This window comes from Oryx dammah, unplaced genomic scaffold, assembly GCF_014754425.2.
Source record: "Oryx dammah isolate SB20612 unplaced genomic scaffold, SCBI_Odam_1.1 HiC_scaffold_1, whole genome shotgun sequence".
Taxonomy (NCBI): Eukaryota; Metazoa; Chordata; class Mammalia; order Artiodactyla; family Bovidae; genus Oryx; species Oryx dammah.
Genome location: NW_024070185.1, coordinates 81,151,183 through 81,174,814, shown reverse-complemented (window position 1 = coordinate 81,174,814; position 23,632 = coordinate 81,151,183). Strand labels below are relative to the sequence as shown.

The window sequence follows — 23,632 nt, the reverse complement described above, 5'->3', positions numbered from 1 at the left end:
ATCTCGTTTAATAGCATTTCTATTTCACTATATTTGAAGAGTACAGAGCTAATATTTGTATGAACATCATTTTATGTTTCTAAGGTCAAGTCTATGTAAAAAAATTAAAAAGTACCTGATTTTATGAAAAATATACTTTTATTAAAATGACTGAACTCTACTGTCTGATATGTAAGCTGAGTTGAAGAGGTAGCTACTTTCTTTCTGAGGTCCTGGTAGAGCTGATCCCACATCAGTCTAACAACATTTATATATTAAGTCTACCACAGACTGCACAGCACATTCATTTTGCAGCAAGCTCTTGGTGGTGAAATGTAGCATCTATTAAGTCTGGATACAATTCTGCTGCAAGTAGCAAAAAAGAAAAAAGAAAAAAACCCAACTAAGTCTATATAACCTAAAACTGAATTTTTAAACTGTGGTTATCAATCATTAATGATCATGAAATCAATTTAGTGGGTTATGAAAACATTAAAAAAAACATACATATACAAGAGCCAAAATTACAACACAAGAGAAAATATCAAAGTATGTTGCATGCCTTAAGGGTAAATATTTCATAAACATTTTATTTCAGTCACATATATATAACACATACGTACTGGGTCATGAAGTAAAAAATATTTCATAGCTCTCAACACTGCCCTAGAGAGTTAGGCCATTCATTGGCCATTCGGTCCCCTGAGAAAAGATTTTTCTTTCTTTCTTTTTGTCATTTCTGAGCAATAGCTTGACACTACAATGGCTGGGTACTCCAAAGGGCCTCTCCCCCCAATACAGTAACAATTCAGTGTTCTCTGAGCACCACCAATTCCTGGTTCACTGCTATTTTCTGGACACTTCTTCCCATCATAGCTCTGCAAGTTCAACTGACGGAAAGTTGCCACAGAGCATCTGTGCGTGGGTCAGTAGAAGGCTCGGATCTGCTACCATGTGCCAGGGGCTTTACAGACATGACTCTTTATAGACATGGTTTCGTTTGTTTTACTGGTAGCAGTGCCTCACCTGTACATCTAGTGCTCATAGCACAGTACCCACACAGTGAATGTTTCCAAACAAGTGAATTCAACAACAAGCACATTTTACTGGTTATAAAGCATATGTTAAATTCAAAAAAATATAAAAGTTTTAAATAAAATCAAATGTTTACTCATTTATTCATACTTAGAAATACAAAAGTACTATACAAAGTTTTATAAAAAGTTGAGGCATTGATGTTCTGTGGCTAATGATAATAATTATATTACTTTAGCATCATTTATCATATATTGATAGTAAAATTATACAACATTAACTCTTTGCTTTTGAGCAGTTATGAGCTTACTATTTTAATATACATCATGTATTTAGTACTCATTACTTTTGTATAAATAATTTCATAATGATAGCACATGATACTGAGGGAAAACAGTTACTAATCTTCCAAATGCTAGTAAGAAAGAAACTCATTAATGTACACTTGATTTGAGGGGGTAAGCATAATTTGGTTCTATGACTTAATGGAATCTAGGAGAATGAAACAAAGTGTTTTTAAACTGGAAGATACTCATGTTCGTCAATTTCAAGCCCTTCATCTTTCATATGAGGAAATGGCTGCACACTAGCCTAAATGACTTATCTAAGGTCACATAATTATACAATGAGAGATGCCCCAGGTCTCCCAGTAACAAATCTAGGATCTTTTCCATTTCATAATACAGGTTTATACTATAATATGATCATATTTTTTTTTAAAGATCAAATCAGCTATCAAGGAAAACCAACACATGGTAACATTTGAGACTGAAAAAGAATCCAGAGCAAGGGTTTATTAAAAATATATATTGACAACTTTGTAACATAATTAGTGTGGAATACAGAGTTTTAAACATTGATAGCAGAAATTCATTGGTTGTAGTAACTCATTTATATGTTTATGTATCACTCTTGTGTATTAGCTGTGCTTTCATCTGTATCACTTAAGTTAAATTTTTTCCACAAAAATTTCTCGTTTGATTTCCAAAGAGAAGCTTCGAGATCCTCCTTCCTTTTGGAAGATGCCCCAAAAGGCACTTTTTCACAGAGAGTCTCTATTACTGCCAAGTCGGTGAGTTTACTAAGACTGTCGTCATTTTGGTCATTCAAGATGTCCCAGAAATCTTTTGGTCTCTGTTTTGCTTTTTCTATGGACCCAGAAAGAACCTTCTTTGGCAGCTGTGTGGGACTATTCTCATGACTTTTAAAGAGGTCATCAAGAACAGAGGTGTCACCAAGTAAGCCTACCACAGAAGTGTCTTCTAACACTGGATTTTCTATTGTTTTGTTTTCCACTTTGAAGATGGGTCCATTTCTTGAAATACCCAAACTGGTGAGATCCTGTTGGTCTTTCCTGGCATTTTCCGACTTTTCCAACTCATCTGCTCCAGACTTACTGTTCAGGGAACAGGATGCTGCAGTGTCTTTGGACGCTTGGCTGCTTTCCCCACGGTCAGTCTCTTGGGTACAGCTTATAGGTAATTTCTTAGTTTCCACATCATTGGAAAGCACCTTTTCTTTATAGGAACTGTGATTTTGAAACTTAATTGATTTTTTTTTACATATGTTGGGGCTGAAAATTGGAGAAATTTTTTTGGTAGGATTTTTAAATGACGAAGTTTCAGAATCTGATAGCCGCTCTTTCATAAGAGATTCTCTTTTTTCAGACTTATTCTCGACTCTCTCTCCTTTCTCATAGGCAGACTTAGTGCATTCTGAGGGAGAATCCACAAAAAATTCTCTTACCTCTGGATACTGAGAAGTATAAAAGTCTCTTAGCATTTTCTGTCGTTCTTCTGATGTGGCATTAGTTACATGTTTAGCAAATTCCTTTACAGAAGACAACTTAAAATAAGAAGCCATTTCTTCAAATTGTTTTCTGAAGATTTAATGAACAAATCCAATGGTTATTTTTACTATATTTTATTTTTAAAGAACTTGTCATCAGTGTTATGCTACGTAGCAACAAAGCTATGTATTCATTAGCATATATTATCTTAATATCACAATGAACATACATTTTGTACTTAAGAGAATGTGAACTCTTCCCTTACACTACTTTAGTTCATGAAATTACCAACTTTTTAAAGTTATTCTGACTTTAAATCAGGTATTTCTTGGGAACTGTATGATCCCAGCATGCTGCTCTTCCATTCAGACAACTTATGACTTACAGCAGAATTATAATTTATATAATTTGAGTTTGAAAATCTATATTGCACACAAGATACATGAAATAAAATTGTCAAAGAGGGTATCAATAAACAGAAAAGAGAAAATGCTCAAAAATTAATAGTTTTTAAGAATTTTTCTCTTCTATATCCTTTTCTCTTCTTCCACAAATACAATATAGAAATTTCACATGCCTTTTTGATGAGCCTAAAGGGAAGTTCTAGGAGACCAGGGTTTGATTCCTGGGTTGGGAAGTTCCTCTGGAGAAGGGAATGGCAATCCACTCCAGTATTCTTGCCTGGAGAATCCCACAGTCAGAGAAGCCTGGCAAGCCACAGTCCGTGGGTTCACAAAGAGTCAGACACGACTGAGTGACTAACATACACACACACACACAAAGGGAAGTTCTAAACTGATAAGTCTAGATTCTTTCTCAGTTTTGATCTGATGGATCTGACTTTCAGTATAGTAACTAAACTAATGTCAGATGGTATTTGAAGAAATGAATTTCAGAGTTAGCATCAGATATTAATAAAAGCCGTTGAAGAACTGCACCTTCTGAAACCCTAATATGATGGAGGTGGAAAGCTCGTTTAGAACCCTGGGCACTAGACTCTGGTCCCTTTCCCCAAGTAAGGGTTCTGTAGACTGAACTGTGCCACCCACCCCAAATCCATATGTTGAAGCCCTGAACCCCAGTGTGACTATATTTGGAGATGGGGGCCTTTAGGAGGTAATTAAGTTTAAAAGAGGTCATAAAAAGCCACCAGAAGACTTTTCCGGTGGTCCACTGGTAAAGAATCAGCTGCCAAGGCAGGAGTCACCGGTTCAATCCCTGGTCTGGGAAGATTCCACATGCTGTGGAGCAACTAAACCTGTGTGCCATAACTACTGAGGCTGTGCTCTAGAGCCTGGGCTCTGCAACAAGAGATGCCCGCGCAATGAGAAGCCTGTGCACTGCAACTAGAGAAAGCCTGCACGCAGCAACAAAGACTCAGTACAGCCAAAGATTAATAAATAAATGAAATTTTAGGGGAAAAAAGTCACCAGTGAGCTCTCTGCCATAGGAGGACACAGTGAAAATGTGGCCATCTGTAAGCCAGGAAGAAAGCTCTTACCAGGAATCCAATCATCAGCTGGCACCCCGATCGTGGGACTTCCCAGGGTTCAGTACCGTGAGAAACATATTTCTGTCTTTTAAGCTGCAGCCTGTGGTATTCAGCCCAGGCAGTCTTAAGAGGGTTTTCCTTTGCTGATGCTGAGTTTAGGCCATGAATCAGGAAAGCTCACTGTTTATAAATGTTTTGATGAACAAAAGCTACAGATGACGCTGCAGCAAATGATTAAAAGTCCCCAAATTGAAGACTTAACATCCATTTTTATATAATATTTCTTTAAAACTTTGATTTATTGACTGAAAAAATATTTACAGAGCTCTCTTATCTGCAAGGCACTGTAAGAGAAACTATACAACACTCAACAAATCCTAGTTCCCTGTCTTCAAGGAGTTTATAGTCTGGTTGGTAGAGACAGATATATGAAGATGAAACCAGAAGGGAGGGATAAATCCTATGATGGAGGTAAATACGGTGCCAGCAGGGGTATCTAAGCCAGTGACTGGTAGTGGGCTGGATAGCAGGGAAGGCTTCGCTGCTGTCACCTCAAGCCGGTCAGGTAAAGATGAGCCAAGAAGCCCCCTAGAGAGAGAGGGAAGACGCACAGGCCCAGTTCCAAGAAGACGTGGTGGACACAGGGGCAGGAGGAACTCTAAGGAAGAGGATGAAAGTCATGAGGGGTCTGTCTGCCAATTTCAGAAGTTTTAATTTCATCCTGTACACAACAGAGAATCCTGAGGGTAAAAAAAAGTGATTTTTTAAATGTACATAAACAGGAGCTTTACTTAAAGCCACTCTTATTTTTGCCACTGAGACCAGGTTGTATAAAGTTTGTGTTTCCTTTGATTTTAGCGGCAATCCATACCATATACTCAGGACTTTTTTTTGTAGTTTCAGATGAGCACCCTGGCTTCTAGTCCTCACCACACTGGTCCTGTTACTTGTTTCCAAATCCAGGTACTAGCTATGCCTGATCAACAGTCACTCTCATTGCCAAGAGAATATTTAAAATAACACAAAAACAAGTTTCCAAATTTCTGTCCTGGGTATGGCCAATGTCCTTGTAAAGCATCAAGTATGTTTTTAAGAGTTTCCAGTTTCAACCTCACAGGAAGTAACGACGTTTCATTATTTTGTTTATTAATCACTTCTGAATCCATTTTCATAGCCTTTCTAATAAATATTTGTGCTGTGAAGATTAAGTTACTGGCAAAGTTACAGGCTAATGTCTTTTATTTATCTGAGACTTGGTGGTGTATCAGCAGTTGCCAAAGTACTTTCCCCTTTGCTGTGCTGACCTCACCTATGACCCTGTGCTTCTGTCAGCTCTGGGAGGAGAGGTGCTTCTGACCTTATTCTGTCTGAGTGTTATACCAGGATCCCGGGCTGTGTGATTACCCTTTACAGGATGAGTTATGATTACAATTCATTTTATTTTGCTTTCTAAACTTGCTTTCATAATTCTTGGTCTTTAAAAGAGTTTTCTTTAAATATTTAATGACTGCAAGGTACAACCAGGGGATATAAGCTAGCCACTTTGTGGGGAAAATTTTGTGGACACTCATAAGCCACTTAGGGAAAGGGGTGTGGGTGGGGGAAGAAATCAAAGTTGGGTATCTTTGTCTTTCAGCAAGTCGATGTAGAGTAGCTGTGGAAAAATTCAATTCCTTTCCCTTGTTCTTGAGGAACTGAAGGAGAAGGGGTGGAAACACAGCTAAAAACCATGCTGTTTCTGCCTGAACTTTCTAAAGTGAAGGTAGGACTGAAACTTCCTTCAGATGATCCATGGGACTGTATCATGCTATAAATTCTTGATTCACACAGAGTAGGATGGTTAACAGGAAAGAGGTGCTAGCAGTTTGGGCACTGTTCCCTAGCGCAGATGTTGGCATTCCAATATTAGACACCCTTCACCTTTTTATTTAGTGTGAGACATTTATCCTGAAGCTAAGATAGAGGAAAAAAAAAAAAACAGGTAAAAAAAATAATCACTGTTAATTCTTTCTTTCTTCCTTCCTTAATTTTTTGGCCATGTTGCGAGGCATACAGGATCTTAGTTCCCCCACCAGGATTTGAACCCAGGCTCTCTGCAGTGCAAGTGTGGAGTCTTAACCACTAGATTACCAGAGCAGTCCCAATACTTTTATTTTTATATACAGTGCCAAAGGGGATAAGATGCTTTTGCTTCTCAAAGACTGGTAAAAATGTATATAGTTGGCCTTCTAGCAAAATAATTGCCCATACAAAACTGCCCCAACTTTACTCCAAATCATTGCTGAAAATGTCTGTGAGAAGCTGCAATGCTGTAGCAGTGTGGGATGGTCACCTTTTTGGGCAATGGTGGGCAGCTCAGGGGTGTGATCCAATCTGCCACACCAGGACCTGAGGAGCTAAGGGGCCAGTTGCCTGGGAGTTGCCAAAACCCTGAGGGAAGCATCTGGAACACACAGAGCAACCAGCACTTTCCCATTGTCTGTAGAAGCCATCAGGACCAACTGGAGCTTGCCTCCTCTCCCTGCTTACCTCAGTCACTACAACACAGTTACCCTGAACACTGGCTTCTCATTCTCCTCCTGGCCTCTACAACCTTGATCTAATCCAATCCCTCATCCTTCCAGACCATTCCTTGGTGCCCCTGGAATCAGGCTATGATCTACCATCTCTCCTGTATCTTCTACCCAAGGAGTCCCTCTGTCTCCTCTGGATACTGCCTCCTCCTATGCAGTCTTCACAAGTCAAAATGTTTATACCTCCCATCCTTAAGCCTCAGAGTTCAAGCTTCCCACTGCTGTTTCCAGATTATTTTTTCTTAAAAACTCCTCCTACTCTTTAAGGTTCATGCTATCCAGCTTTCCATTCTCACTCCCACCCCATCTTATTAACTGACTTCCTAGTTGCTCCCTGCTGGAGACTGACACTCAAGATCCTGGATTAACATTGCTTCCTTTCCCATTTTCTGCCATCATTCTTGGTAACATCAGTATCCGTGTGGATGTCCCACCCAACTCCTGGCCCACTAGTTTCTTTACCTCACCTCCAAAGACTCAATTTCATGCAGGTCCCTACTGCCAAGATCATACCACTAATGTCATTGCCATTAACTGCACAACTTCCAAATTCCTGAATTCAGTCATATCATGCTTCAGTTCAACTACTCAATTATCTCCATGGCAACTATGTTGGATTGTACTTTTCATCTCATCAAATCCTCCAATTTGCTGACTCTTCTGCTTTCTCACTATCATCAACATCCCTTTGTTGAGTTTAGGTTCAACTTTATAATCACTTCTTTGCAAACATCCTTCATCTTCCTTTCTTTCCTCTCCTTCTCCTTGTAAAACTCAGCTGCTTCCCTATTCTGTGTCTGCAACTGAGCAATTGAAACTTGAATGAAGTCTGTACAACTGCACAGAAGGTTTTACTGTAATTACTCTCAAAGAGGGACTTAACATCACTCAGGAATTCTAGCCCTACAAGCTTGCTTTACTACTTTATAAATTACTTCTTTCATAATTTCTCTTTCCCCCAATTTTTCTCCCTCAATACTGATGCTTTAATTCTCAATTAAGGAAATACCCATTGTATCTATGCCTTTCTTTACGCCTTTCTCTTGCTGTCATTCAGTTGTTCAGTCATATCTGACTCTTTGCAACCCCATGGACTGAAGCATGCCACTTTTTCCTGTCCTTCACCATGTCCCGGAGCTTGCTCAAACTCGTGTCCATTGAATTGGTAATGCCATCCAATCATCTCGTCCTCTGTTGTCCCCTTCTCCTGCCTTCAATCTTTCCCAGCATCTGGGTCTTATTTTCCAATGTACTGAAGCTTCAGCTTCAGCATCAGTCCTTCCAATGAATATTCAGGATTGATTTCTTTTAGGATTGACTGGTTGGATCTCCTTGCAGTCCAAGAGACTCTCAAGAGTCTTCTCCGACACTACAGTTCAAAAGCATCAATTCTTCAGCGCCCACCCTTCTTTATGGTCCAACTCTCACATCCATATGTGACTACTGGAAAAACCACAGCTTTGACTATGCCAACATAGTCATAGTACCATCTCTATTGTAATGTCTCTGCTTTTTACTATGCTGTTTAGGTTGTCCCTTTCTCTTAGTACCTCTCAAAGGCAAGACCTTCACCTGTGGTCTGGATCCCACCTTCTTCTGCCTTCAGGACTTCACTCTTTCTGTTGTCACCTCCCTGGCATAATCTCTTTTTCCCCTATTAGTCTTTTTCCTTGATACACAAACACGTTCTCGTGGGTTGGCAATCTTATAGAAAAACTTGAATGAACTTTTTGGCCAACCCAATATTATCTTCTCAACCTAAAAACAAACTACCCTTGATCCCACAGTGCCCTTCATCTCCTGCCAGTTTCCCCAGCCAGATTTAAGGAGCAGTCCCAGGGCTTGTCCTTTCACTGCCTGCCCACCTCACCTTGGCATCTGCCTACTTAAGAGTGCTCACGTGAAGGCGACCAAAGAGTCCTTCAGCTCCAGGGGCTTTCCCCCTTCTGCTTCTGGTCCTCAGCAGTAGTCAATAAAGTCAGTGTTCCCTCCTTTCTGAAACTCTCACTTTCTCTTGGACTTCAGGGTCTCGCACAGGGCCTCCTACCCAGCAGGAGTACATAGTCACCCTCCAGGCTCAGTCCTGGGGCTTCTCCTCTCCTCTCTGTATTCTGTTCCTAAGCTGCTCACACAGTCTCTGGCTGTAAAGACCATTTGTAATCTATTTCTAATCTCTATGCTGGTAACTTCCAAATTTAGATCTCCAGTCCCCAAATCTCAGGGTAGCATTATCCACTGCCTATGGGACATTTCCCCACATCCTCAAATTTAATGAGTGAAAGAGAACTCTTGATTTTTTTTTTTCACTCCAACCTTTTGTCTCTCCTAGTTTTCCCTATTCAGTGAGTCCAATCTGTTGTTTAAGGCAGAAAATTGGGAGTAAACCTGTCTTCTCCCTTTTCCAACAACCAGTTCAACACTGAACTGAATTTATCCAATTGGCTCTGTCTCCTGGGCAACTACTCTACTCTAGCAAACCACCATCACCTAGTTCCTTATGGTTTCCCCTAGTCTGCTCTGCCCTCTTTCAGGCAGAAGCTGGAAAAACCTTTTAGAAACATTAATATATCAAATCATGTCATGCTTCAGCAATTTCTACTGCAGTTGGAACAAAATCCAAATTCTTTTCTATAATCTACAAGGCTTTGCATGCTCCAGCCTCATATATGTCTCTCCCTTCATCTCATGCCATTCTCTCCTTGATTTATTACACACTAAGGACACTAGCCTTCTCTCAAAAGCCCCTCCCTCTTCGGAAAGTTCTTACTCTGTTCTTTGCCTGATTATACTTCAAGTCTTAACTCACATGTCACTTGTGTAGAGAGGTCTTCCCTGACTACCCGCTAGAAAGGAAGTGCCCTTCCTGATCCCACTATTCTCTATAAAGGAAGCTGTCCATTTCTTTCCTATAACACACTATTTCATAATTACTTATAAGTTTTTTTACTTTTGAAAATTTTATGGTTTGATGCCAAACTTCAACTCACTGTACTGTAAGCTCTTTGTCTCTTTTTCAACATTGTATATTCAGCACTTAGCCCAATGCCTGAGTGCGTATCAGGTACTCAATAAATATTCAATGACTAAATGAATATAATGCACTTAAGTATTTCATTTACCTATATAAAATTTACCTATTTCATTTACCTGTATTTCATCTTTTATCAATTCAGGGATTAACTTTCTTAGAACACTAAAGCATTTCAGATTTTTTTTTTTTTGGCCATGCTGCAAAGCTTGTGGAATCTTAGTTCCCCAACCAGTGATTGAACCTAGGCCACCACAGTGCAAGTGCCGAGTTCTAACCACTGGATTATGAGGGAATTTGGGGATTTATTTTTTAAAGTGTACAAATTCAGATTTTTCTGAAATATTCAGATGCTAAGTGTAGTTAAAATTCAAATAATTTGTGTATTTAACTAGGTAGTTATATTTCTTTTGAGAACTATTCACAAAACCACGTGTTATTATAGATGACATACCTGCGGATCCCCTTCGGTGTTTCTCCAATTATGAAGGTGGTCTGGTCTATTCGGCAGACTTTCTTCTTCTTCTGGCTTACAGGGTGTGAAATGTAAAGAGGAAATGAAATGCTGCCTTCACTTGGTGGTTGGCATTCCTTTGTATGTGTTGATACATCGCCCTTCATTTTTTCCTTACGTGTCTGAAACAAGGGATGAGAGCAAAAACTGAAAAAATATTCATTTTTAGTCAAGTAACAAGTCTGTCTTACTTTTTCCCAATATTCTTTACAAGCTTGTATATCATATTCATGGGCTTCCCTCGTAGCTCTGTTGGTAAAGAATCTGCCTGCAATGCAGGAGACCTGGGTTTGATTCTTGGGGTGGGAAGATCCCCTGGAGAAGGAAATGGCAACCCACTCCAATATTATTGCCTGGAGAATCCCATGGATAGAGGAGCCTGGCAAGCTACAGCCCATGGGGTCGCAAGAGTCAGACACAACTTAGCAACTAAACCAACAAACCATATCATATTCTCCAAGTGATAATCATTGCCAGATCTTGTTAGATCTTTAAAAAGATACTACATTTAGCAGTAATGTGATGCTTCTATTTTCATTAAGATATATGCTAAAGATATATCTTTCTTAAAGATATACTAAAGGTAATGGTAATATGATGTTTCCACTGTCAAGACTGTGCGTATACTAATACACATGCTGGCATCTACTTTCCTAAATAAGGATACAAATTAGTGATGTAAATAATGGTATAAAATGAGATATTTAAAAACTTTTGGTAATTTTTCTCAATATTACTAAGCAGACTTTTAGTTATTTAATCTTATATAAGTAGTCAAACTTTTAAAAATAATAATCTTTATATGATAATGAAATAAACTAGTTTCATAAGTCCTACTTCAATCTCTACTGAGTTGCAAGAAGTAATTGTTAAGATGTTTAACAATTGAACCTGGGATTGAACCTGGGTCTCTGGCCTCTCCTGTATCGGCAGGTGGATTCTTTACCACTGAGCGACCTGGGAAATACTGGATGCAATTTGACAACAACACTAAAGTTATATTTGAGCTCAAAAATAAGAAAGGAAAATCTCTAGATGCCCAAATTAAAGTAACATAGCAGCAGGTGGGAGCTGAAGCTCAGCAGCCCCCAAGGATGGGTCCTAAGTTCTGGACTACAGGACTCCATGTGTAGAGGGAAAATGGAAAATATTTAACTCTCTGAGTTGAACAATCAACAAACCAAAAACACAGTAGGAATTAAAAGGATATCCAATTTTCAAATTAAAGCTAGGAAAGCCCAAACTGGGGCACAGGATAGAAATAGGCTACTTTTTTGGTCTTAATAGAATCACTGGTGAAAACATGGGATGTCCAGCTTGTGTGATTTGTGGAACACACTTGCATTATAAGGAAAATCTAAGCTAAAAACCAACATAAAAAACTAGCCCAGAATCAGTGAAAACCATAAATCTCAATGAGGGGTAAATACAAAAACATAACATAGGAACATTTTTTAAGTTTAGGGAATGCTTGTGATTCTAAGGGGGAGTGCAGGGGGAAGAGCTCAGGTAAAATTATAAAGAACATAAAAAACCCACTACCATGAAAGTGGGCAGATACAACAAATGTGAGAATTTGTATCTGAGGAATTATAGGTTACAAAGCAATGTGAAAGAGACTTTAAATCGTTAGCATGTCCAGAAAAATAAAGGAAGTACTAGGTATTATAAAATACCAGATCTGAGAAAGAACAAAATACAAACTCTAGAAGGGAAATGGGTTTGGAAAAAAAAAGGATATAGAAACAAACTTAAAATATGTATTAAGAAGCAGGCTAAACAGCCTTACAATGATAGTTTATAAACTGGTAGAATAAATTACTCAGAATGCTGTGCAGAGATTAAAAAAGAAAAACAAGAAAGAAAAATTAAGAGACAGAAGACCTGTCAGAAGATAAACCAAATTTATAAAATATTAGAAGGATAGAATAGAGAAAATAGAAGAGATAATGCCAAAGATATAATGGCAGAGAACTGAAGGCACAAATCTTCAAAGTAAAGAAAGAGAATCTCTAGTGTGAAAAATGAAAATAAATCTATACGTTGTTATATCACAGAAGAGAGAATATCTTATAAACAGAGAAAAAAGATAAGCTCTCCCACAAAGAAATAATAATCAAACTAAAGGCAGACTTCTCATTACTACTACTAGTATCACCACTGCTGCCAGCAGAAGATAGTGAGGTTATCTTCAACATGCAGGGAGGAAAAAATCCTACCAACCTAGAATTCTACACCCAGTTAAACTACCATTTTAAAAATGTGCAGGCATACAAATACTGCAAAACACAGATTAGTAATTCTCAGTAAGACAATTACTCTTTCTTTTATAGGTGTTCAATGGGATTGAAGTAGTACATATCACTGAATGTGGCTGGGGAATGGCTTTCATTCCACATATATTTACAAAGCACCTATTATGTTCCTGCCACTATGCAATGTAGTTGAGAACCAAAATATTTACATACAGAAAGAGGCTTGTACTCTTAAGGGACTTAAAAATGCTGAGTTACCCCTCCCTTTTTAAGATGGCACATTTAGTTTATTCCTTTTTAAAATTAAATCATTTATCTCTTTAATTTATATTCATTTCATTGAAATAAACTGAATAAGAGAAATAATTGTATTATTTTTTAAAAAGCAAACCATTCCTAATGAAAAGAAACAGACTTCTTCAAAATCTACTGTGATTCAGATGGGCATCACAAAATGCCAGGTTGTCAGTTTGAACTAGGGCTTTGCATCAGTCAGTAATGCTGAAAGTACTTTCCTCAAATACATCATTTCCTATATCTTAAAACATTATTAATAAAGAGAGAAACATGTTCATCACTAAAGATAAATTTGAAAGAGATCTGATGCATTTACTTCACATCACAAGAAAATAAGATGAATTTTAAAAGTTCCTAATAAAAAAGCTCACTATCTTTGATGATTCCCAAAAAATAATTGTCCATTATTATAAGGAGGGATGGTAATGTCTATGTGGGGATAAAGGGAATAAGCCAAAAGAGAAGGAACTGAGCCAACCAGAAACATGCCCTCCTCATATACCGTAATTTCTGAAGTCATGGAGAAATCATGCCAAGCAATGGCAATCTTCAATTATTTACATGATTACTCTGAGTCTTTCTGACTCTGGAAGTATTATAAAACTCATATTTCAAACCCCAGATACATTTTTTCTTAAATTAGTTTTATATATTCTTCAGGAAAATTCAACTTTTCCAATCAGCTATCAGACATGTGAATTTTAAATTTTAAACTTATGACAAATATTCTATACTTTAAAATCTGATTATTTTAGATAATAATGAAAAGAGAAAAGTATTTTTCTCTCACATGGGCTCAATATTCCATCTTTTATTTTAAAAAAAATCTAGGTTCAGATTTCCATTTTAGTAGGTAGTTTAACACTTACTGAAACAAGGCTGTGAAACAAAATTTCATTTACTAATTTGTTTAATAAACACTTTGATGCCCTGGTTATAAAAGCTGGTGTCACTATTTTGTAGTAAAATAGTATCTTTTACAATAGATAATATAAGAAAAGTAGTGACATAATGCAGTTGCAATTCCAGGGGCAGTTATAATTTATTATAAAGCAAAGTACAAGGCCTGCAACCAAGATGATAAGATTCCAAATAATGTGAAATTAGATGCAAACTCGTTTACTACCACTTATGTCAAAGCTGGGAAGTCGTATGACACTGGGGCAACAGTATGAAGTAGCAACAGTAATGAAAGGTCAAGAAATGAAAAATTCAGTAAAATGAGCTGGATTAAGAATTTAAAAGATAATATTATTGCTTCTTAACAGTATGGTAGAAGGTAAGACTGCCAGCTCTGGAAAGCAAAATAAATCCACTCTTCTTTCCACCAGAGAACAGAATTGGCCAATAGCTGGAACTCTATGTCTGTATTCAAAAGGAAATTTTGAGATCATTTAACATGAAGAAAGCAGAAAGCCCAGTTTCCATAAAAGCCTCTAATTGATAGTAACTTTTCTCTAAAAAGTTTCTTCAAAATTATCCAAGATTTGCTTTGAGGAATTATCTCTACACTCCATGATGCTGATATAAGTTTCCTTCCTCTTAAGATTTATGGTTATAATGTCAAGGAGGAAATTATGAAGACAAGAACTTTGCGTGGTATTTGTATAATATAAATATGTCTGCTAATAAGTATTTTACAAAGCTTGACACTGAGTTTAATTTATAACAGTAACTGCTATGTTTGTGATTATTTCCATAAATTATTGGCTATTGTTAGGTATTTCTACTATGGTACTTTTACAAAAATAATGAAATTTAACTTCTGGAATATTTATTAAAAATAAAATTCAGTAAGTGTAAAGAGTATAGTAATTATTTCTAAATGATGTAAATATATAGTTAAAAAATCCATTTGATGATGAGATTAACTGAATGGAAATGTGGGGTTACTTGTGCTGTGCTGTGCTAAGTCACTTTAGTCACGTCCAAATCTTTGCAATCCTGTAGACTGTAGTCCACCAGGCTCCTCTGTCCATGGGATTCTCCAGGCAAGAATACTGGAGTGGGCTGCCATGCCCTCCTCCAGGGGATCTTCCCAACCAGGGATCAAACCCAGGTCTCCTGCATTGCAGGTGGATTCTTTACCAGCCGCGCTACCAGGGAAGCTCTATGGGTTACTTAAGAAAGCTAAATCTATTAGAGAATATTGAAATAATTCCAATTTATGAGTAGTAATATATCTTCCTCCTTTGGCTGTTTCTTATGTGGAGCAGCCAACTGAAGGTTGAAAAAGTAGAGGAAAAATTCTCTCCCTTCATAATTAAGCACGTCTAAAATGGTAAAAGGTGGGCCCATGGCTAATTGTGTTAAATCCTAATCTGATTTATATAATTAAAAAAATTTTAATGTTATTGTCACAAAAAGAAATATTTGTTATTAAAAACAAAATTCAGAATATAAAAATTATTTAATTTAACCAAAAACACTAAATATATATTATTTCTACAAGTGGTAATTATTTTAATATATTTTGGCCAAAATAATCTCCTTATCTATTCACAATTAAGTGTTTACTGTGGAAATGGCTCACTTCAAAGACTTCATAAATATCTACTTTTAAAAAAATTGAAGCATAGTTCATTTACAATATTATATTAGTTTTAGGTATAAAACATAGTAATTCATTATTTTTTAAAGATTATACTCTATTTAAAATTATTATAAAACACAAAAATATGCTATGAGGTACAATGTATCATGAATATCTGCTTTGACTTAATTTTGATAAAAATATGAAATCAAAACTCATGTCTCTATAAAATACATTTGAAAATACATCATTAAAATTACTATTGAAACGTATAAAGTATACATTCTGTAAAATAAAAGCTATAATTTTAAGTTGTAAAAGATATACATTAGGATTATAACAAATAAGAGGGTACTTTTACAGGGAAGCATTTCTTCTTTTAGAGTAGCCAAAATGAATTTACACCAGATCTAGTCAACTATATACAACCTTGGACAACTTATTCATTTCTTATTGTAAAGTTTTAGATTTATATTGATTCTAGGAGGAAAGTTTATCTTTAGATTAATAGTATGAAACATTCAAAGACTTTTGATAGTAAGTGCTTTTTTCTTTTAATCCCAAAGTGTACTGTCTGTATTACAAGGCATTAGACCTAAGCAGATGGTGATTGCAGCCATGAAATTAAAAGATGCTTACTCCTTGGAAGGAAAGTTATGACCAACCTAGATAGCATATTCAAAAGCAGAGACATTACTTTGCCAACAAAGGTCCCTCTAGTCAAGGCTATGGTTTTTCCAGTGGTCATGTATGGATGTGAGAGTTGGACTGTGAAGAAAGCTGAGTGCCGAAGAATTGATGCTTTTGAACTGTGGTGTTGCAGAAGACTCTTGAGAGTCCCTTGGACTGCAAGGAGATCCAACCAGTCCACTCTAAAGGAGATCAGTCCTGATTGTTCTTTGGAAGGAATGATGCTAAAGCTGAAACTCCAGTACTTTGGCCACCTCATGCGAAGAGCTGACTCACTGGAAAAGACTCTGATGCTGTGAGGGATTGGGGGCAGGAGGAGAAGGGGACGACAGAGGATGAGATGGCTGGATGGCATCACCAACTTGATGGACATGAGTCTGAGTGAACTCCGGGAATTGGTGATAGACAGGGAGGCTTGGTGTGCTGCAATTTATGGGGTCACAAAGAGTTGGACATGACTGAGTGACTGAACTGAACTGAGACCTAAGCCAACAGCATTATTTTAATTGAACCAGTAGTTATTTTTTGAAAGGCATAACTGAAAAAAGAAGATAAGGTATACACAGATTTTCAATTGAAAGAGTAAGAAGAAATAAAAAATGAAAAAGTTTGCAAATAATCTTTGTTGCCAGTGTACTGAGAAAAGGAAAAAAGGGAATATTCCCCCTACCTCACAGCCATATGACTACATTAGCATTTTTCTATTTACTCTGCTACATATGAAACTTATCTTTACATAATAGAAAACTTCCCAGGTGGCTTCCCAGGTGACTCAGTGGTAAAGAATCTGCCTGCAATGCAGGAGACACAGGTTGGATCCCTGGGTTAGGAAGATCCCCTGGAGAAGGAATTGGCAACCCACTCCAGTATTCTTGCCTGGGAAATCCCATGAACAGAAAAGCCTGGCAGGCTACAGTCCATGGGGGTAGCAAAAGAGTTGGACACGACTTGGCGACTAGACAACAATAACAACAAAAAATAGAAAACTTCACTGGAATAGTGCAGAGAATGTGGTCTTTTAAATATATATTTTTTAAAAATTTTAAAAATAAATTAAAAAAATTTTATCTATTAATTAATTTTTGTCTGTGCTTGGTCTTCGCTGCTGCTTAAACTTTTCTCTAGCTGCAATGTGAGACCTCACTGCGGTGGCTTCTCTTGTTGCAGAGAAAAGGCTCTAGGCATGTGGGCTTCAGTAGCTGCAGCGCGTGGGCTCAACAGTTGCGGACCCTGGGCTCTAGAGCACAGTCTCTAGTTGTGGTGTACACAAGCTTAGTTACTCTGAAGCATGTGGGATCTTCCTGGATCAGGGATCAAACCTATGTCTCCTGCACCAGCAGGTGGGTTTTTACCACTGACTCATCAGGAAAGCCTCAGTGCAGAGAACGTTTAAGGAAAAAAAAAACCCTCTTTCTTTGAAGTAAAAAATAATTTTGGAGGCAAATTACAAAAGAACTATAGAGGGCATCTAGGTAGGAATAGCAAGGAAAAGGGAAAAGTTGATAGGGATCAGTTTTCCCATACACACCTACCCATGGGCAACAAATGGGACAGGAAGCATTATAATCCAGGAGACTGAGTTTCAAAAACAACCATGAACGGCCTCTAGTTTCCATTTTGGCAGGAGAAATATTATTGTAATCTGTGCCATCTTTCTTAATCTCTTTGAGGCTAATTACTGGAGACACATTCATAGCTGGTGCAGATAATGCCGATTCCTATTCTGATCATTGGTACCCCTCACAAGCAGAGGAAGCTTTGAAGGGGATAATGTACGATGAAAAACAGCCTGATAGGATGCGTAGCCTGTCTGTGGTAGCCTACCAGGAGGTAGTGAAATTTTTATTAAGCAATTTTGGAATGGATCTGTCTGCTGAGCTGGTTTTTCTCACCTTAGAAAACATATTACAGAGCATACATCAGAACAAAGAGCAATATATATTTAACAGCCATATTCACCATTTTTTTCCATAATCAGATGAGTAGCCTTGATTTTTTGCTGTTGTTGTTTAGTTGCTAAGTCATCTCTGACTCTTTTATGACCCCATGGACTGTAGCCCACCAGGCTCCTCTGTCCATGGGATTTCCCAAGCAAGAATACTGGAGTGGGTTGCCATTTTCTTCTCCAGGGGATCTTCCCAACGCAGGGATCCAATCTGCATCTCCTGCTTAGCAGGCGGATTCTTTACCACTGAGCCACCAGGGAAGTCCTTAGCCTTGATTAGTCATTGAGAAAATGGAAATCAGGGAGGACATTTGCAAAGGCAATGGAAGGTCCCAATGGCTCTGACCCACTGAGAAGCCTGAGTGTGGATCCGAAGAATCACCAGAGGATCTGCCCTTTCCAGGAAGGTTCTCTTGTTCCTGAGAATAGCACAGAGTTTCACAAGGCAGTCTATGCTCACTGCCAGAGCTGGGCACGTTGTGTAGCCAAAGTCCCTCACACTGGTCTGCTCACACTAACTTTGCCACAAAGACTTTTTATTTTTTAAAGTGCTCTTTCACTTTTTTCTTCATTAAACCTTAAATAGTTAAGTCTGAGAGGCAGCAATGCTTTTGTTTACACATCTGTTCAAACAAAAGATTAAAAAAGAAATCTCTCTTTGGGTAAAGGCCAAACTCTGTAAACACATAAAAAAAAAGTCATAAACTTGCTTGTCTTTGCAAAGCAGGGAATCAGGAGTTCTATAAAAACAAATAGCACATGTAAATAAATTCATTCAAATGGCATCCAAGAGTCCAAAATGACAAAGAACTTCAAGAATCTTTGCAAAATTGTGAAAAAGTCCTTATCCTTCAAGTGATCATTCAAGATTTCTGCCTGGAGGTGGAAAATATTACTGTAAATGCAGTTTTCCAATACTGAACAAAAACCTAAGGCAACTGTGAGATACCCCTGAATTGCCTTCACTCAGACACTGGAGAAAAGCCAGCTGGTTAGAGGACCCACCACAAATATACAAGGAAGTATAATTTTCTGCATATGTTTAAAAATGTCATTCAAATCTGAAAAAACAAACTTAGATTCAAATCCAAACCTTCCCTCCCTCCCCTTTTTTTAGGTGGTAAAGGGAGATTAAAGTTTGTAATTATGGGTCTGTTTTCCTCCTGGAAGGAGTAACAGTTACCATTCAGTTTTATATATAGATAGATATGTATGTATTTTCTTTTTTGGTAGTACTTTGCCTTCAGAGTGAGCCACAGAAGGACAGGCTGTCCTGAGCCTAGCTGCCCTTTTTTTGTGCACAATATCCATTTCTCACTGTCCAAGAAACTCATCTATCTGAAAGAACAAAGCGATGGCCTCGGGAGTACAGCTGACTACTGTGGGCATACACTACAAGACAGAAATGCAGAAGCCCTGTCTCCCTGGGACCTGGGAACCTGGAGGGACTGCCACAGCAGTCAACCTGTAGGGAAGGGCCAGGTGAGCTGGGGGCAATCACCTTCAAAAAAGCCTGTGGGCCAGCAACGGGCAGTTTCTGCTAATATAATCTCAGACCTTCATGGGAGGATGGTCAGGCAGTAGATTCCCCTCAATACTTCCTACACACAAAGGCTAGAGCAAGATCTAGGGCCTTTTGGGGTAGCTGTCTGAGCAAGGACTCAGCACTACAAGCCCTGGTGTCTAGGCCCTCCTTGGTCATTTACTGTGTAAATTTGGGAAAAGTCTTTCTTTCTTTTTTTTTTTTTTTAATCTTTTTGAGCCTTATTATCCTAAGGAGTAAAGAGGGATTTGGAGATCAGGATCTAGGGGATAAAAATTTGGATCCGGGACCCCCATCAGTCTCTTCCATTATTTAAAGTTCACAATTCTACTAGTCTTTTTAGGATCTCCAATAAGTTGTAATGAATAAGTTCCTTAGCATCTTATAATCCTGACTAAATTTTAAACCTTTACATATAATATTTATGTTAATATAAAAATGTCTGTAAAGATTACTTGAGGGCTCTACACTAAATAATACTTGTTAGTGAAAAGACCACGGAAGGGTGGTGCTGATGGAAAAACTTTAAAGTCTTTTCTTGGCAAGCACTTGCACCTCCTTGCCTTTCCAGTGGCTGGCACTTCCCACAGGGAGCTTAGGCTCTCACTTCCTTCCTCTAGGCCTCCAACTAGAGTAAGTATAGGCTTCTATGTAGGTGGATTCAGTTACAAGGCTATGGATGGCTCTCCAGGAAAGAACATTTCAAGCACCGTGCCACAAGTGACACTGGGACACTGTTACTAGTTGTGAAGTTGGATGCAGATTATTGTTTATAATCAAGTGCTGAAAACTGTGAATAATTCTCCTTTTTAGTGAATTAGAGTTGGACACGACTGAGCGACTTCACTTGGTGGATTAGAGTAGGTTTCATATAACCACATCATTTTCACTCTCTTCTATTCTGATATGCTTTCATGAGCCATGTAGCAGAGGAAGTAAAGCGTTCACACAGAGAAAGGCCAACTGAAAGTATGTTCCACTAGGTATGAATTTAATAATCAAGTGACCCTGTCCACATAGTCTAAGATGGCAATTCTGAAACTTTTTGGTTTTAGGACTGTTGTTTAATAGCTTAAAAATTAATGAGGACCCCAAAGAGATTTTGTTTATGTGGGTTTTATCTACTGAAAGTTTAAAACAATTAATTTATTAAAAATAAAAATAATTACATGTTAACTTAAATAACTCTTTTTACTAACAAAAAGTTAATATTTTCCAAGGCAAACAAACAAAAAACTAACCAGAAGACTGACTATATTTTACATTTTTACAAATGTCTTTAGCTGGGTTCTCGTATCTGCTTCTGCATTCAGTCTGTTGCAACAATACTGTCTTAGTTGGAGTATATGAAGAAAATCAGCTTCATATAGATATGTAATTGAAAAAGGGAAGAATATTTTCATAGCCTTTTCAGATAACTATAGGTATTCTTTTTTGATACTTTAGATCAAAATTCAATCAAGGTTAGTTTCATGTAATATTTGAAACCACATCAGATTTTTTTTACATTATTAAAATTAAAATTCATTGGTATATTTTGTACTTTGGCTGAATTTTTTCCCCATGCATGATTTTGTAATATAATTCACTGTTCATCTGGAAAACAGTAAGTCAGTTATGCATATCTTCAAAATGTTGACACATTCAAATCATACAACATCAAAAAAGCATATTTGTTGTTAAATATTTAAACATTGGGAATGGGTTATGGTCATGTGCTCAGGAAAGGTTGATTGCCCTCTCAGTTCTTAGCGGATGAACTGAGATTAATCAAGCCAATTACGTCCTGCCAGAAAGATTTTCCTCCAGAACAGAGAGAGAGACACGCAAAGAGAAGCACAGCTTCCTGTCCTTGGATACATTTGCATGAGGAAACCGTTTCTTGAGATGTAGCAGTCATCTTGTAACATGAGGAAAAAGGCCTCATGGAACTAAAAATTAACTCGCTAAGGACAGTGGAGAAGAAAATCAGAGAGGCTGATATCTTATGATGTCACTGGACTGTAGCATTACACCTGGAAATATTTCCCTCCAGAGTCACTGTTACGTGAATTAGTTAACAGCCTATTGCACAGATTATTTTCAGATGGTGATTCTATTCTATGCTACTGAATGCATCCTGTGAAGTGAAGTGAAAGTCGCTCAGTCATGTCTGACTCTTTGCGATCCCATGGACTATACAGTCCATGGAATTCTCCAGGCCAGGATACTGGAGTGGGTAGCCTTTCCCTTCTGCAGATATATATAAGGTGTCACATAATACAATAAGTGCCATAGCTTACATACATGCATATACACACACAAGTAAAGACGAATTTGAGGAAAACATTTATATCACTTTGGAGAAGATAGAGAAGAACTGTCACTAATGATACAAGGAGTTGGAGTTCAATGGGCAGACACGGATAAAATGGAATTTTAAACAAAAGAAACACAAGAGCAAAGACATGGAAGGGTAAAAATCCATGGTGTGCTTGAAGACTGATTCATAAACTGAAGGATGACTAGGAAGAACCTGTTCAGCTTGCTATCCTCAGGGTCTAGTACAGTGCCCAGCACTGTCAGTAATTCTGAATGAGTGTCTCAGAATGAGACTGGAGAAGCAGGCTAGCACCAAATTGAGATTGGAACACAGGAAATTACTCCCCAAAGTGACTGCTTGGATTTGTTACTGCTGGATGAGGAAAGTTCACAAAGTCACACATGGGTGCGGGTATCTTTCTGACACCATTCTCCATGTTTTCCCTTCTTCGGGGGGTTTCCTATACTAGAATTATGGTCAACAGATGACAGATAATGAGTGAAGATGAAGAATACCAGCATTTATGCTGTTCTAAAATGACTAACATCTTTACATCATCTGCTAGAATACCCCTTTTAACATTAATGTGTGGAGCCTATACTCACAGTGAAAATTGTCGTGGGTATCTCCATTATGTACTAATGTCTTGCAGGAATTACTAATAACAAATGTTTTCTGAACTTCCACTCTGTATTGCCTGTTGCTAAGTGGTGATGCTAACGGACATGTACGCTGTGGTCCTGATCCTTAAGAAGTTTGTAACATACATGAGAAGAGAGCAAACACTAACACGGTGTCCACCACGTCTACAGTGATGATAGGCACAGAGAATGGGTGTGGAAGGAGCTTGGAAGAGAGTGATCTCTGAAGACTGAGGTTTTATGGAGGCAGTGAAACTTGAATTGGGAGTGAAGGAGCACCCAGTAGATGATCTGGCTGGAGGTGTAGACTAAGTTTATTGAAGACCATGAATGACAGGCAAACCTGAGAGTACTTCTAATTCAGATAAGGAGGGATTGTTTCCCTTGGCTGATTATAAATACATTCAGTAGCTCTGGGCAATGCCAAGTCATTGCCAGAGGATTTTTAGGAAAATCCTGAGATTTGTTTATAGAAAAGATAGTTTAAATTATGTAATTTTCAGAACATAGGGATTCAGTTCAGTTCAGTTCAGTTGCTCAGTCGTGTCCGACTCTTTGCGACCTCATGAACTGCAGCACGCCGGGCCTCCCTGTCCATCACCAACTCCCGGAGTTCACTCAGACTCACGTCCATCGAGTCAGTGATGCCATCCAGCCATCTCATCCTCTGTTGTCCCCTTCTCCTCCTCATTATACCCTGACAACAACTGAAAACCTAAATTATTCAAAAAGTTTCAATTATATACAAGACACTATTTTAGGTCTCCAGAGTTATCAAATGGGAATCAGAGATATATTCTGCTATTTTTAAAGTCCACAGTTTACTAGAAAAGAAGAGGTGTACTTACCTAACTGATAAAAATTTGGAAGTCATATGTTAGAATAACTAGGCCAAAGGACTATTACATGAAGCAGAAAAAGCATAGGAAGGACAGCTTACCTACAGCTTATGCTGGAATTGGGGCAGGCTTTGTGAAAGAGTGACACATCTGAGTCACATGCTGAGAGGCAGAGAG

The 23,632-nt window shown here is 38.0% G+C and overlaps 1 protein-coding gene across 2 annotated transcripts in view; it reads right to left on the bottom strand.

Moving 5' to 3' along the window:
• Window positions 1–119: 119 nt before the first annotated feature.
• ERCC6L2 (ERCC excision repair 6 like 2) overlaps window positions 120–23,632 on the bottom strand; it is a 151,092-nt gene continuing 127,579 nt past the window's right edge. Inside the window, exons 18-19 of one of the 2 annotated variants that reach the window (XM_040245234.1) lie at window positions 10,351–10,532; window positions 120–2,893 (exon numbers count right to left, since the gene is read on the bottom strand). In XM_040245234.1, coding sequence (XP_040101168.1) covers window positions 1,921–2,893; window positions 10,351–10,532 — 1,155 coding nt within the window. In that variant the 3' untranslated portion in view covers window positions 120–1,920. The remainder of the gene's footprint in view (window positions 2,894–10,350; window positions 10,533–23,632) is intronic. The other variant, XM_040245244.1, reaches the window with a different exon arrangement.